General features: G+C 46.1%; 1 protein-coding gene across 2 annotated transcripts in view; it reads left to right on the top strand.

Annotated features, from left to right (window-relative positions):
• The first annotated feature begins 5812 nt into the window (after nt 1–5812).
• ADGRA3 (adhesion G protein-coupled receptor A3) overlaps nt 5813–16342 on the top strand; it is a 125582-nt gene continuing 115052 nt past the window's right edge. For both annotated transcript variants that reach the window (XM_065907347.1, XM_065907346.1), the window contains exon 1: nt 5813–6355. In XM_065907347.1, coding sequence (XP_065763419.1) covers nt 6117–6355 — 239 coding nt within the window. In that variant the 5' untranslated portion in view covers nt 5813–6116. The remainder of the gene's footprint in view (nt 6356–16342) is intronic.

Here is a 16342-nt window from a genome sequence, read left to right as displayed (position 1 = left end):
AGATGTTGGTCCCAGACATCTTAAATCTGTTTGGTCACCTTGCTTAGACTTCAGCTCTGGTCCTTGGAACTACACCAGCAGTGGGGAAAGTTGATGTGTCTGAGTTGGAAGAAAGATAGACAGATGGACTAATTCAGTTCATATGTGCATTGTATATGTTGAGGTCATAGGTCTTTCCTCTGTTTGCATCCTAAGCCTTGTGGGTTAACCTAACTCAACTCTTTGCCTGCTTCTCACTGGTCCATGTGTTTTAAATGGATACAATAAACTGTGTGATTTGAGCATCTTAATTTGCACTGTGAGCCTTCCTGTTCCACGACCTCTGTGCTAACCTGCCTGGTCATGTACCTGGAGACTCCTATTACATCAAGGTAATTCCCCACATGGCACTGCTGGCCAATTTTTGCCACATATTTCTTCTTTATATTTACAACTGATGGTAATTACACTGCAGTGGGTAGAGAATATACCATTTCAGAAAGATATTTGGTCATCTAAAAAGAGCATTTAACTGTCACAGTGATACATTTCAATAATAGTCTGGCTGCAGCAGACAAACAATAGAAGAATTCATGGTTTAGCAGGATAAAATCAGAGCACTTTAAAGCTGGTTCCAGTTCAAATTTTCATTTCAGAAAGACAAGATTTAGTGGCTTGCTGAAGGTCACTATTTCTAGTAACTAGTAAGCCAAGAACAGGAGCCAAGGCTGTCTAAAGAGGCTATGGGGTTATTTGAGCTCCTGGTGTTTCTAGCTGGGTCCTGGGTAATAACCAAGCATGCATTCCAGCACATGCCATGTAATGACTAAAAATATAAACTACAGCTGTCACAACTAATAGATTAACATTAAATGATGCAAAAATAAACAAAGAATGTCTGTTTATTAACAGGGTTTATAGAGGTGTCATTGAGATATTTCAAGTGCTAAAAATTGCTGTTCTTTCCATGTCAGTTTAATCATGACATTACACATTTCCCTTTGATTCTGGAAGACAGGACATTCGTCAATCTTCGCAACACTCACTAGCTAATATATATGAAGAACTGTGTTAGATGTCTGCCACATAAAAATGAGTAAGGTATAAACTATGAGAATCAACCCTTTAGACTCCCTTCCATGTGCCAGGCACTGTTGTAGGCACTAGAAAACCAAAACAACAGTGGCTTAAACCAGAGACCATTCACAATAAAAGTAAGTCCAGAGGTTTGAGAGACAGCTCAACCATGACCTTGGGGATCCAAGTGTTTTTGCTGTCTTTCCATTTCCTCTTATTATTTAGGAATTTTCCTTTGTTCCTTTTGCCTTGTGGTTTCCAAAGACCTTGCTTCAGCTCCATGTCTCATGTCCTCACAATACCATTTCCAAAGCAAGAAGGATGAGGGTGGTGAGACAGATCTTCTCTTGTAAATCTCTATATCACGCACAAAATTTCTATCCTGAAGTTTCTCGGCAGACTCCCCTCAGGTTGGTGTTGAAGAGTAGAACTTTCTGTGAGTTGAAACTCTTCCATAATTTGTGCTGCCCAAAATGGCATCCACCAGCCACGCATGGGTAGTGAGCACTTGAATTATGACTAGTGTGACTAAGGAATAGAATTTTTAGTTTTATTTAATTTTAATTAATTTGAGTTTAAATTTAAATACATGTGTCTAATATCCACCATATTGGACAACACTGCCTTTGACTTTTTTTGGGTAGAACTACAATAAGGCCACCAGTAGTTTCCGTATTTTGTAGCTTTTTCAGTCTTCAAAGGAGAAAAAGTTGAGGAATGGCTCTTTGGCAACAACTAACAGAAGAAAGTGAAACTGTTAGTCACTCAGTTGTGTCCAACTCTTTCCCTCCAAGGGAAAATGATTGCGTAGCTTTTTCAGCCTCCAAGGGAGAAAAAGTTGAGGAAAGGCTCTTTGGCAGTAACTAACAGAAGAAAGTGAGTGTTAGTCACTGAGTTGTGTCCGACTCTTTGCGACCCCATAGACTCTAGCCCACCAGGCTCTTCTGTCCATGGAATTCCCCAGGCAAGACTATTGGAGTGGGTTGCCATTCCCTTCTCCCGGGGATCTTCTGGACCCAGGGATCAAACCCAGGTCTACTGAAGTGCAGCCAGATTCTTTACCATCTGAGCCCCCAGAGGAGCCCAGAAACTAACAGAGTCTGCCTTATAAAGTAAATAAGACAAAGTGTCATAGAGCTGGTATTGTAATGGGGGAGGCTAACATCATAAACCTATAAACAAACTTTTAAAGGTAGCCATCTTCAGGTTGGAACAAGCCATGTTATTTAGATTCAGTTTAGATGACTGGTCTAGATTTTAGAGTGATGTAATAGGGAGTAATTGAAGGTGGGAGGGAGTAATTTAAGAAGGGGTGGGAAAAATCTCAAGAAGCTCATCATCTGGTAGAAAAGGAAGAAGACAACTATATAAATTAAATTGTTAATAAACAGGGTGGTATATATATATATAAATCCATGTATTTATTGCATAATAAATATATATGCATATGTATTTACACATGTACATAGCTAATACAGAGTCTATACCAGGAGCATAAACAAAGCATCTTTGAATGTTTCCCTGGTATCTCCTACAAGCTTTACATAACACAGCAAGACAGGATTCGCAGCATAGAAGCCTTGGAATGTGGTCCATCTACCATCCTTAAAGCAACAGTTGACACAACACAACTTTACAGGACTGTGTGTACAGGAGTATGGTTAATAAGTGATTTCTCAAACAGTTCCTATAGGATGTTCTAAAGTGAGATAATTAACAACACAGTGAGGACCTTGAAAGGACCTATTAAGTCCTGTGACTTCCAAAGGTATAATGTTCTTGATGCCTGAGCGGGGAATCAGCAGCAGGTAGACCTGTCTGACAAGACACTGTCAGGGCTGGGGTAGCTTAATTAAAGTGAAGATTTTGGTGTGACTGAGGGAAATGATGGTAAGTTTCAGACAGTGTCATCCTCAGAGATCGTCATAACTGGGGAAAAGGACCATTTGCCATGTCCTTATGCACCCACGCTGGCACAGAATGGTAACTCAGGGTTGTGTGCTTTCCAAGGACTACAGGGTTGAAAGATAGACTTTCTAAAGCCTTTTCCAGTTTTAATATACTGTATTATTATTTTGTGATTTGTAGTGATTTATTTCAAAGACAGAGTTAGTGATTTCTGTGCCAGAATGGTTGAAATCATCCATGTAATAAAACATGTCCTCCATATTTTTCCTTGGACTCAGGATATTACTTGAGATATCTCTTGGATAATTCTGTGCTTTCTACAGCTTTCTCAACTACAGTGAGGTAAAAAAGAGGATATGTATCAAACTGATGTTAATATGATAAACAAATTTCAAAACAGACATGGAAATTTATTTCAACCATAGGCTGAAGTAGAGTGTGTGAAGATACAGATTCTGAGTTCACATGACAATTGTAGCTCTGACAATAGTAATATGGCTAATAAACTTCCATTTTGCTAAGAAGTTTTCATCTTTATAGAGAAAACAGATGACAATGATGATGATTTTGTTAGGGAATAAGAATTCTTTAAATAAATTCAGAAGAATTTATTTAATTTCACCACTTAAGCTTATTTAAAGGTTTAAAGCTACTTAATGGTGATGATGATGATATCCCACTTTTTGTATCCGTCAGTGTCAAGAACTGCACAGTTCAACAAGGTAGTCACTAAGCACCTTGGACTTGAAATTTGAATTAAATTAATTAAACTGAAAAATTCTCTTCTGACCTCACACTAGCTACATTTCAAGTATTAAATAGCCACCATACTGGACAGTGCAGATCTAGAATATTTTATTTCAGAATGCACCCGTAGCAATAGACACTTCACATCGTTGGTTTTCAAAAAACGTTGATCAAATGAAGCGCTATTCAATTTAACACAACAGTGTCTGTTAAATAGACATCATTTATTTACTATTGAGAAAGTTCTAGTCATATAAAGAGAATCCTAGGAACTGGTGCCTAAGATAGATTCCGTAGGGGCCTTAGTCAGTAATGACCTGAGACTTGGGGAAGAAAAACCCCTTTCTGGCTCTGCATGTTATTTTATTTTTGGCTTTATTTTTATTTTTTGGCTGTACCTGGCAGCATATGTGATCTTACTTCCCCAACGAGGGATTGAACCTGTGCCTCCTGCAGTGGAAGCCAGGAGTCTTAACTGCTGGACCACCAGGGAAGTCCCTGGGTCAGCGTTTTAGAGGGCACCAACCAAGCTCTCCTCCCCAAAGGGTGAAAAATCTCCAGGGCCAAGGGACTTGTTCCCTAAGAGCCCGTGTCTCCTTTCTGTCACTGGACCTTGTCCAAGGAGCCCAGGCCCCTGGAATTCAGCGACTGAAAACTCCCAATGCTACTACCAGGGCCTGTGTGCGAAGTCGCCTCAGTCCAGTCCAACTCTTTGCGACCCTATGGACTATAGCCCGTGGTGCTCCTCTGTCCAAGCCATCCTCCAGGCAAGAATACTGGGTTGGGTTGCCATGCCCGCCTACAGGGGAACTTCTCCACCTAGGGATCGAACCCGCCTCTCTCGCGCCTCCTGCATTGCTGGCAGATTCTTAGCCGCTGCCGCCACCTGGGAAGCTCTATCAGGGCTTGAGTAGGCCTCTTCCCAGAATTTTCCTCTTAAGGGAGGGCCAAACTACTGGTATTTGCACTCCTAGGCCTGAAGGGCTGCCAATACCACTCGAGGGTGCGCACGCGCTGCTTGAGCGTGTGCACGGAGCTTCGTTGAGCCTGCGGTGTCCACAAGCGTGCAGAAAGCTCCTCTTGTTCATGAATGGAGCGGACACAGGAAGTTAAAGTCACGTTAAGTGTTAGACCACGTGCTGGGGTGTACTTCCTTCTTCTCTACCACTTATGAGGTGTAACTCCAAGGTATCTGCGAGCTCGGGACACACACCTGACTTTCCAGGTTGTTATTGAGGAGTATTTCTCAAGATGGGCGCACAGAATATATATTTTTTGAAGGTTTGACATACTCCTTGTAAATATTTAAATATAGGGTAGGTGAGCCCCGGTATTGCAAATATTAGCGAGGGGGTGGCAGCACTGCCTAGAAGGAAAATAGATTACGCTTGAGTTTCTCGGCTAGTTCGCTCGCAGTTGATCTAACCGGTTATATCTGAGGTATCTTTGGGTACCAGAGGGAAATTTCCTTTTCCAAAGGCTGCCGGTCCATCGAGGCCCCAATGCATCCTTTGCAGAGGTCATAAGTGGAATTGCCGAAGGCCAGAAACGACTTTGGAGGGTCCTTTTTCTGGGAGCAGGGTCCTGTTCCCAGCTCGGCTGTATCTGGGCCAAATGAGACTACGCAGAACCTAGAGGAGGTTGAGATCTCTGCAGAGAGGAGGGAAGGCGGTTCCTTTGAAGACTGTTGGTTTGGGGCACTCTTTCTTGGGTTCTCCAAAGAAATTGAGCCCTGCTCTCCTCCCCCTCCCCGAGCCCAGGGCTGGGGCCCGCCGGGAGGAACGCGCGGGCCCCAGGGAGACACGGGGCGCCTTTGTCTGGAGGCGGCGGAGAGAATGGCGAGAGAGACCACCGTGGCTGGAGTTTGGACTAGAACTTTCTTCCGCCCTCCCCACGAGTTACGGCACTCCCGCTGCCCCACAACTCCGGCCCGGAAGCCGGGAGCGCCTAGGTACCGGGGGTCCGGCCCCGGAGCACGCCCCTCCTTCCCGGAGCCGCGGGCGGCGGGGGAGCGGAGACGGCGAGGTAGAGGAGGAGGAGGAGAAGGAGGCGGCGAGGGGAAGGGGCGGGGGCGGCGGGCGGGGAGGAGCCGCCGCGGGCAGTGGCCGGGGGAGGCGGCGGCGACTGAGGAGGCGGTGGAGGAAGCGGCGGCGCTCCCGCCCGGCCGTAGAGCGGCGCTGGGACCCACGCGGCCGTGACCCCGCGGCTCCCCGGAGGCCGAGCGCGGCAGCTGCGGACAAAGGAGCATGTCGGCGCCGAGGAGGGCGCGTCCTCCGGCCACCACGAGACTCCGGGCGCCGCCGGGCCCGCGCTGCGCTCCCGTCCGCCGGGCCACCGGGGCGGCCCGCTAGGCCAGCGCTGCGTCGCTCGGCCCGCAGGCCCCGGCCGGCCGCCCGGCCCGCAGCATGGAACGGCCCCGGCGCCCGCGGGGCCGCCCGCCGCCGCCCCTTCTGCTGCTGCCGCTGGCGCTGCTCGCGCTGCTGGGCGGCGAGGCCGTGGCTCTGCCCCCGGGCTGCAAGCACGACGGGCGGCCCCGAGGGGCCGGGAGGGCGGCGGGCGCCGCCGAGGGCAAGGTGGTGTGCAGCAGCCTGGAGCTCGCGCAGGTCCTGCCCCCGGACACGCTGCCGAACCGCACGGTCACCCTGTGAGTAGCCCGCGGGGCGCCCCTCTGTCCTGGCGCCGGGTCTCCTCCGTCCCAGCCTCTTTCCGTCGTGCCGCTTCTCCCTTCTGGCGACTTGGAAGAGGGTCCCTCCGCCACCCCCGCGCCTTTACGTGCGTGCAGCCGCCGGCGGGGGTGATGCTGGGGAAGCCCCGGGGGCCTCTGCCCGGAGGCGTTTCTGTGGCTGGCGAGCGGGTGTGTGCCCGCGTCGCTCCCCTAGTTTGCAAAGTAAAAGTTTTAGGGTTCCCCCGCGCGGTCCCGGCGCAGTGCTTGTGAGCTGCGCGGTGCCACGTGAGGATGCAAGTAAACATGCAAGCGGCGGAGTTAAAGCTCATTCATCCTGTGCTTGGGCGGCCGGAAAACAGAAGAGCTGGGCTGAAGGGCCAGCCCTTCAGCTCGTTGCACAAGTTACTTGGACGCTAGTTTGCAGGATACCAAAGCCACACAGGGACTTTGAACGCCACTGTGTGTGATCTCCAAACTTCCAGACTGTGCTTTGCTTTTGCTAGCTGAGTTTTATTACATTAAAGAGCACCTTGTAAAATAAGAGTTATTTTTAAGGGCCCAGAAATATATTTGAGATGAAATCGTGCAGCTTCGACCCCCGGGTTCTTGGGTATGAGAGCTTATCTTTCAAGCCGAGAACCTCAGATTTGCAAACTGGGTTTGTTGAGTCTTCCAACTCAAGGGACTTGATTTTCGGATTGAGTTTCCACCTGGAAAGAAAAATTTTTGGTCTCGTAACTCAGTTTGTGCTACGATTCACTGTCCAGTTTTGCAAGCGTGGTTCTGCCAATTCTAGCTGAACTCTTGGCCCCGGTGACTCTTGATTTTATTTTCTGAACGATGAATTGGTTTGGGACAGTTTAAAAGTGTTTCTAATGGGTATTTTGTGGAACTGAAATATGAGCCCCTCAGCGCCTTGTGTTGTTTTGGTTGGTTTCCTAAAAAAGAATCAAGGCTGCCACTATAAAAACATGAAGGCAAGAGGAACAGCGTGACCTGTGAAAGAACTTAAAATATGGTTTTTAATTTAGCCCAGAAGTATGGTTTTTAATTTAACCCAAATTAACCCTAGCAGGATTTATGGGTAAGTACAGATTTCATTACTAACACCTTTGTTCTTCGTTTCCATTTGTTTGAATTAGGAAAGGTTTAACACAGGGAAACTGTGTGTGTTTCTGTTTATGGAGGCCTGAAAATGGTAAAAGAGTTTTTGTTTTGTTTGATTCCTTTACCGACACTTGACCACTTGGTAGTGGCAGCAGCTGTATTTATTTCTTAGTCAGATTCTTTGAAGTGGAAATCTTGAGTATGGGCCCATAATTACAGCCTGGAGTCTAGTGGAGAAAACCTTTGTTTTGGAGATATCCCTTGTTACTCTGAAGAAATTAGTCATATATTTGGCTTCTGAATCAGTGGCACTTAAGCTGATTCAAGTTTAGGTCGATTTTTCCTCAATTGTCAACCGTCCCAGCAGAATTAAAGCAGCTCCTTGTAAATTGTTGATTTCGCAGGGGAAAAAAAGTTGATATTGTAGAAAATAACTTTTCAGCATGTGATCAAACTATTTCATTGAATTTTAATGAACTGATTAAAATATGTGCCTTTGAAATGTCATTTTAATCCTTTTTTTTGCACCTGAAAGCCCTTTAAAATAATACAATTTAGTGAATGGAAAGAATTATAATTAAGGATCAGATCAAGTTGATGTTCTGGATGAAGTTGGTTTCAGGTGTATCAGAATGGTGGGGGAGTGTTCTGGGCCAGTTTCCTCATTTTCCTAGAGAATAAATTAGAGGGTCATAGTAGATAAGTGACTTTCTCAAGTTCCCGTGATAAATTTATAGCGAGGGGGTCCGTGCCCTGGATCCTTGCCCTGCAGTTCACATGCTTTCTCATCTTCACTCCCTGTCTTCCTTAGTTCAACGCAGTTTTTTTTTTTTTTTTTTAATTAAATCATTTCTAGATCATTGGCAGTATGTTGAGGTTTGGACTAGGTGTTATTTTCCTAGGACTGTGGTAGATTAATCACTACTTTGATGGCTTAAGACAGCAAATTTCTTCTCTCACCATTCTGGAAGCCAGAAGTCCAAAAGCAAGGGTTTTAGCAGGGTCAGGTTCCTGCCAAGGCCCTGGAGAATCCTTGCCTCTTTTCCGCTTCTGACTTTCCTTGACTTGTGGCAGCTCAATTCCAATCTGTTTCTGCCTTCCAGTGGTCTTCCCTGTGGTGTCTTTCAAATACTCTCCTTTCTCTTATGAGACACCAATCTTTGAATTTCGGGGTCCACTGGAAGTCCAGGATGCTCTTTCCTCAAGATTCATGACTTCGTTCCATCTGCAGAAAAACCCACAAAAACCAACCCTATTTCCCAGCAGGGTTATTTTCAGAGGTGCTAGGGGTGAGAACTTGGGCCTTTGGTTTTGGGGCACACTCACTTTTCAGTTCACACAGAATATAGACAAAAACATCATCTTTCTTCTCCAGGAACTCACAGAGATTTGAGGAGAAAGTTTCATGAAGTCTCAGGACAGTATGGTTAACACTCTAATATCAGGGAGCACAATTAGCAAAAGGAACCCATAAGAGGGCAGCCGGGGTTCCTCTGGGGCCTAGTGGGTGGGGTCGAGGATCTGAGAACCCATAGCCAATTTGAGAAGCATGAGAAAGATACTGTGGAGGAAATGAGGGGGTGAGAGGTGGGAGGCCTCGGCAGGCCCAGGGTAGTGCAGATGCTTGAGGAGTTGTGCATTTGAAGTTGCTGGAGTGTCAAGGACACATGTCTAGTGCTTGGAATGGTGGTGATGGTGGTAGGGGTTTGGGGCGCTGTGGGACAAGTCAGGGACAGGCGGGCTCTCTAGTTCCTTCAGTGTGGCCAGGCGTTTTCAGCTGAGTTGTGATGTGGCTGCCGAGTGGAAAGGTGGGGGTTGAAAGGATGGCAAGGATTGAAGTTTTCTTTTTCTTTAATAGTGAAAAATAAGGTTATTTCTTCTTAGTGGGTGAACTGGACTTCAATGTAGCATAAAGCTCAGATCCTGCTGCTGCTAAGTCGCTTCAGTCGTGTCCGACTCTGTGCGACCCCATAGACTGCAGCCCACCAGGCTCCGCCGTCCCTGGGATTCTCCAGGCAAGAACACTGGAGTGGGTTGCCATTTCCTTCTCCAATGCATGCTAAGTTGCTTCAGTTGTGTCTGACTCTGTGCGACCCCATGGACAGCAGCCCACCAGGCTCCTCTGTCCTTGGGATTCTCTAACCAAGAATACTGAAGTGGGTTGCCATTTCCTTCTCCGTTAGATCCTTTTACTATCTTAGTGAATAGCGCTTATTTTCATAGCCGTGTTTCTAGAGAGGTTTGGCAGAAATCCTCAGCTTGACCACTCTTGTTCCTTGTATCTTATGTAGCCTTTTGCATTAAAGGATTACCTCCCATTTATTATTTTTATGCACAAACTGAATACAGATTTTGTTGGGAATCTGTTTATTCCTATGTTTCATGTGAAATGCTCAATGTTAAGTTTTAAAAAAATCTGAAGACGTCAGTGGTAGAAGGTTTCACAGATTTAGTCCTGGTCTTCCAATAGTTGGTGTTTTCCTGGTGATTCTACATGGTGATTCTAGATAAAAGGTTTCTTTTAAAAAAATTTATGATTTATTAAGTAACTTTGGGACAAAATCCAGATTTTTTCAGACTGTTTAACAGACTAAAATAATGCTCGGGTTTGGTTTTTACTTTTATAAAATGTTACGTTCTTTTGCTGTCAGAGGACTGATAACTGGACATCACCGGTGTATGCAGCTCAGTGCCAGGTACACAAGAAGAAGTGCTGGTGTTGTTTGGAAACTTCAGTCTGGTTGGAGGGGGAAGATTTGCACCGAAGCAATGCAGACATCTAGGGAACAATCTCAGAATGTCTGTAATTAAGTAATAAATTCTGTACTGCTGATTGCTTAAATGCTTTAGGAAGCCTGTTAAGAGGAGAGAGCTGTGGGGCTGTGGAGACCTGGGAAGGTATTAAAATTTTCCTGGAGAAGTTAAGACTTGAGCACGGCCTGAGGGAAGGGAAAGGTTTGGGTTTTGAGCTAGGGGAGAGAGGGCGCTCTGTTGATGGACTGGCCCCGCTGAAAAGCAGAGAGGGCCATTTTCAGAACCATTGGTCTGTCTGTGGTGTTTCAAGCACCAGTCTGGTCGAGGTCAGTGAGGGGAGTGTGTCCGGATGGGAAGGAGGAGGGGCCCAGGCTGAAGTCCCCTGGAGCGGTGGAGGGGCCTGAGAAGGAAGGAGCAGCTGGTGAGGCTGGGGGGCAGAGGCTGGGGAGCATTTGGTCGTAGAAGCCAAGGGGAGTTCGGGTTTGAAGACTGGAATGGGGGCGCCCCAGTGAAGAGATGCTGCGAGGTCGGGAACAGTAAGAACAAGCTAGACTTGACAGCTTTGGTGCCCTCGGCGGGCCAGAGGCTGTAGGAGGCAGGTCGGGGTGGATTAAAGGGAGAACTGTGCGAGGATGGTGGTGCTGGTACCTTGATGAGGAAGAAGTTTGGTGTGAGGAAAGAGAGTCTTTGCATCTTGCTGAGTATGGTTGGGAATAGTTAGGAAATGGATGATGGAAGGTGAGATATGATGGGAGCTGGAGCCCAGGTGGGGTGTTAGGCTTTTAGATGGAGGGGGCTTGTTCCATCCCCAAGTGGTGACAGGAGGGAGCTCGGGCAAAATGGTGGGTGGGAGACCCCCGAGGAGGGCATGTGGGATGAAGAGGGCTTTCCTGACCCCTGGCATGCATTTTCTCAAAGACCTAGAGGCAGGGTGAGGGAAGACAGTGAGGAGATGGTGTGAAGAGGAAGTGAATGAAGAGTAAAGTGACCCTTTTGGAAAGGACCTGGGGATTGTAGAAATGTCACCCAGGTGGAGTGGTGTCCGTTTTTGCCTTGTGATCCAATTCAGAGGGAGATGGTCAGCATGTTTTTTTTTTTCTCTCCAGTTGCTTTCAGCTTAGAGATGAGAACAGTGGATATTAGCCAGGCTGCTTCGCCAGGTGAGGACAACAGAGGACAAGAAGGAGCAGGGAGATTTTAATGAACATCACGGACAGCTGCTGTGGTCTGAATTCATGTGGATCAAGGTTTTTATCTTTGAATGAAAGGTCGTCTCTGTAGCCCTATTTCCCCATTCTCAGCACAGCCTTTTTTCCCCATGCACATCTATTGAGACACTGTTAATATTGTACGCACAGCTCTGAGTGCTATGGATGGCTCTGAGTGCTAGGGATGGCTAGAATAAGCCCTAATTCTTTCATCCGAGGATCAATGATATACTCAAATTCCCTGCTTCACCACAGCATGCGTCTCATTGCCCCCTGGGCAGGTTTTTATGTATTTTGCTTCCTGTATGCCTCAGCTAAGTTTGCCACTCTTGCCTGATGCCCCCTTCCTGGTAAAAATCTGGGTCCTCATTAATCCAGCCCAATTGCTGTGGACTCTTGTGCCTCTTCCAATGTTCTGATCCTTCTTTTCTCTAAACTTGGACAGTGCTTCTTATCTGTGCTCTTGTGTCACTTTATGGGATACTCGATGCCTTCCTAAAGCATGTCCTGTCGAAGGAAGGGCTCTGAGACCTCTGGGTGGGAGTGTAGTCACTCTTTATTGATAAAAGTAATGCCAGCAACGATAGGACTGTGTGGTGGGAGGTCAGGACAAGCAGAGGGTTGTGAATTCAAAATTTTACCCTTTTATGGCCAGTGAGAACATTTCTTTAGTTTAGGTCAGCATTTCATAGCTGTTGGGTCCCTGATTCAAGAACAGATATAAATATGGGCAGTTACATTTGACCTACATGATCTTATGTGTGTGGTAAGCACACATTGCCAACATCCTTTGGATCATAGAAAAAGCAAGAGAGTTCCAGAAAAGCATCTGCTTCTGCTTTATTGACTACACCAAAGCCTTTGACTGTGGATCACAACAAAGTATGGAAAATTCTTAAAAGAGATGGGAATACCAGACCACCTTACTTGCCTCCTGAGAAATCTGTATGCAGGTCTAAAAGCAATAGTTAGAACCGGACATGGAACAACGAACTGATTCCAAGTTGGAAAACGAGTATGTCAAGGATGTATATTGTCACTCTGCTTATTTAACTTCTATACAGAGTACATCATGCAAAATGCCGGACTGGATGAAGCACAAGCTGGAATCAAGATTGCTGGAGAAATATCAATAATCTCAGATATGCAGATAACACCACCCTTATGGCAGAAAATGAAGAAGAGCTAAAGATCCTCTTGATAAAAGTGAAAGAGAAGAATGAAAAAGCTGGCTTAAAACTCAATATTCAGAAAATGAAGATCATGGCATTCAGTCCCATCACTTCATGGCAAATAGATGGTGAAACAATGGAAACAGTGGCAGACTTTAATTTCTTGGGCTCCAAAATCACTGGAGATGGTGACTGCAGCCATGAAATTAAAAGATGTTTTCTCCTTGGAAGAAAAGCTATGACCAACCTAGACAGCATATTCAAAAGCAAAGACATTACTTGGTAGACAAAGGTCCATATAGTCAAAGCCATGTTTTTTCTGGTTATGTATGGATGTGAGAGTTGGACTGGAAAGAAAGCTGAGCACCAAAGAATGGATGCTTTTGAACTATGGTGTTGGAGAAGACTCTTGAGAGTCCCTTGGACAGCAAGGAGATTAAACCATTCAGTCCTAAAGGAAATCAGTCCTGAATATATTCATTGGAAGGACTGATGCTATAGCTCCTATACTTTGGCCACCTGATGTGAAGAACTGACTCATTTGAAAGACCCCGATGCTGGGAAAGATTGAACGAGGAGGAGAAGGGGACAACAGAAGATGAAGTGGTTGGATGGCATTACCACCTGGATGGACATGAGTTTGAGTCAGTGGGCATGAGTTTGAGCAAGCTCTGGGAGTTGTTGATGAACAGGGAAGCCTGGTGTGCTGCTGTCCATGGGGTTGCAAAGAGTCAGGCACCAACTGCGTGACTGAACTGAACTGAAGCACACACATAAAACCATGTTTTCGCAGATTGATCAGAAATACTGAAGAATTTTGGGCAGACTTAGGCATTTGGCCTATGAATGCAAGTCTTGGTGGTGGTGGTTTAGTCGCTGAGTTGTGTCCGACTCTTGCGACCCCATGGACAGTAGCCTGCCAGACTCCTCTGTCCCTGGGGTTCTCCAGACAAGAATACTGGAGTGGATTGCCATTTCCTTCTCCAGGGGATCTTCCCAACTAGGAATCAAACCCTGGTCTCCTGCATTGCAGGCAGATTCTTTTCCAACTGAGCTATAGGGGAAGCATTTTTCCAATCTGGTGAGGTTTTGCATGACCCAGCCACTGAATCCTGTTGCTTCTTATCTGCTTTGGAGTCCTCTACCATCGGGGTATTTGATGAGAAGATGGTGGGTTTGGCAGTAAATCAGAAATAAAATACTAGAAAGAGACATAGGAACTTTCCAAGCCTATAAAGGTGGTTTTTTTTTTTTTTTTTTTAAAGGTGGTTTTTTAAAATAGGTAAAAACAAGGAAGTAAAAACTCCTGAAAGTAATCAGAAAATAACACAGGTTGAAGTTTCTTTGAGTAGTATTTAGGACTTTTTTTTCCTTCCTATTTAGTTGCTTCTCTGAAAATAGTTGTTTTCTGTATTGGCTGTCCTCCTATGGAGGAATTTTTTTCTTTTTTAATTATAGCAGCTCTATTTAGCTTTGTTAAGTCTTAATTGTGGCATACAGGATCTTCACTGCATAAGGCAGATCTTCTGTTACAGACCACTGGCTTCAGTAGTTAGGGACTCATTTGCTCTGCTGCCTGAGGGATCTTGTTTCCCCTGCCAGGGATCAAATCTAAGTCCCCTGCATTGCAGGGAGGGTTCTTAACCACTGGGCCACCACGGAAGTACCTCGCATGGAGAAATCTTAAGTCCAGAGAACGTATCTAATTCATTGTTGTCAACATTTTTCTCAAAAACAGACAAAAATTAGGATACAGGATTCTTAAAATTTTAGTAACTTATTAAGTCAGTTTTTCTTTTGCAAAAATTAGGAAGCTGTAGATGCAGACTTGCTCAATGAGTTTTTAATTGTTGCCTAACTAAATTTATTTTAATACAATTTTTAATGGTTTATGCATGGTTTAGCTTGTTTTTATGTTCACGCGCAGGCAGTTTTAGTCTGAAGAGGGAGTTTTAAATTAAGCAATCTCTCCCAAGCTTTTCTTTTTTTTTTAAATTTTGCATGTGTGGTGAGGGAAACTCCTGCATGTTGGATGGGACAGAACAGAGCTGTAGCTGTCACCCCACAGAAGGGACATGTCTGTCCTGGCCACTTTTAGTGCCATTGCACCTTGCAAATACTGGGCATTTCGCTCAGGTAACCTTTTCTTGTCCGCAGATCCTGAAGGGAGTAAAGGGAAGGGATTGGTGTGAGAATCATCCAGGACCCCCCACTCCCCCGGGCCCACTCAGCTCCCCCAGCACCCTTTGTCTGCAGGCTGCAAGCCCAGGTGTAAACCTGCTTTCCCACACACAGCAGGGGCCTTCCGAAGACCAGACTTTTGGTAATCCCTCTTCTCTAGTGGCTGTCTTCATAATTCCTATCCTAGTTTTCAAAACTGCTTGCTTTTGTTTCCGCTCAGCAAATAGTTATTCACTGCCTGCTCTGCCTGTTATGGATGTAATTTAGGTGGGCTTGTGTGACTGTTTTTGGCCATTAGACCAGTTTTATCCTAGTCTCGTGTGCTTGTATTCCTTTCTGGAACTCCACCTCTTGCCTTCCAGAAATGCAATATCTCCCTGGCCTGCCTCTTTGTGACCCAGTTTAACCTGCATCCTCTTCCTTTGTCACACTGTAATAAGAATGGGTTGGGTGGGGGGCGGGGGGGAACTGGTGGACTTTCAAAAATTATTATAGGCATTGAGGTTTCTAAAGATGTATCTGCAAGACTGGTTTAGGAACAGCGTAGCCAGTGGGACTGGTAGACCATGGTGGGCAGGGACCACCTTTGCTTCCCCCTCACATCTGCCTGCGGGGCACAGAATCGTTCCTTCGCCTCATCTGTCTCTGATTTCCTGTAGCACGTAATCACCTCCAGTACTCAGAGCAGTTCTTTCTGAGGAGTTTCATGTGTACACACACACACACACACACACACACACACACGCACAGTTTCATGTGTACACACACACACACACACACACACACACACCGCACACGCACGCACGCACGCACAGTTTCATGTGTACACACACACACACACACACACACACACACACACACACACGCGTTTGTGTGGAGGGTGCTGCAGGCGGGAGCCCCACTGAGCCAGACCCTACAGCCCAGCCCAGCTTGGGGAGGGGTTTGGGGGAGCAGTTATTTCCACCTTCCTGTAAGCTGGCTGCTGAGTTTGCTGTTGAGGCTTTTCACCTTGATTTGAATCACCTGGGAGGATTAAAAGTTCAGGTGCCGGGTCTCAGGATCTGACTTGACTGTTCCAGGATGGGGCCTGGAGGTTGGTGTTTTTCACATTTCTGCGGGTGATGCTCCTGTCACCTGGGCTAAGAACCTGTTTTCTGGGTGTTTTCTTCACCACGTGTCATCTGATACAACAAAAGAAGGTCTAAGAGCAGTGGGGCAGGTTGAGGATAACTGCCCCAAGGGGAAGGGGGCTGTTCCAAGTGGAGCAAGGATGGACGGAAATCAGGAGATGTTTTTAGGACTGAGAACTGAGAGCTTTAGGTTGGGGCCTTATTCATAAGAGAGGAGAAAAATGACTGTATGTAAAGTGGGGAATGATATGCTGAACTAGGATTTAATATCAACTCATGGGGTTAATGGCTTCCCAGATGACTCAGCGGTAAAGAATCCGCCTGCAATGCAGAAGACGCAGGTTTGATCCCTGGATTGGGAAGATCCTCTGGAGAAGGAAATGGCAACCCACTCCAGTATTCTTGCCTGGAACA

Source organism: Muntiacus reevesi, chromosome 16 (assembly GCF_963930625.1).
Source record: "Muntiacus reevesi chromosome 16, mMunRee1.1, whole genome shotgun sequence".
Lineage (NCBI taxonomy): Eukaryota > Metazoa > Chordata > Mammalia > Artiodactyla > Cervidae > Muntiacus > Muntiacus reevesi.
Note: the sequence above shows the minus strand (reverse complement) of the source record. Positions and strands in the feature narration are given on the sequence as shown.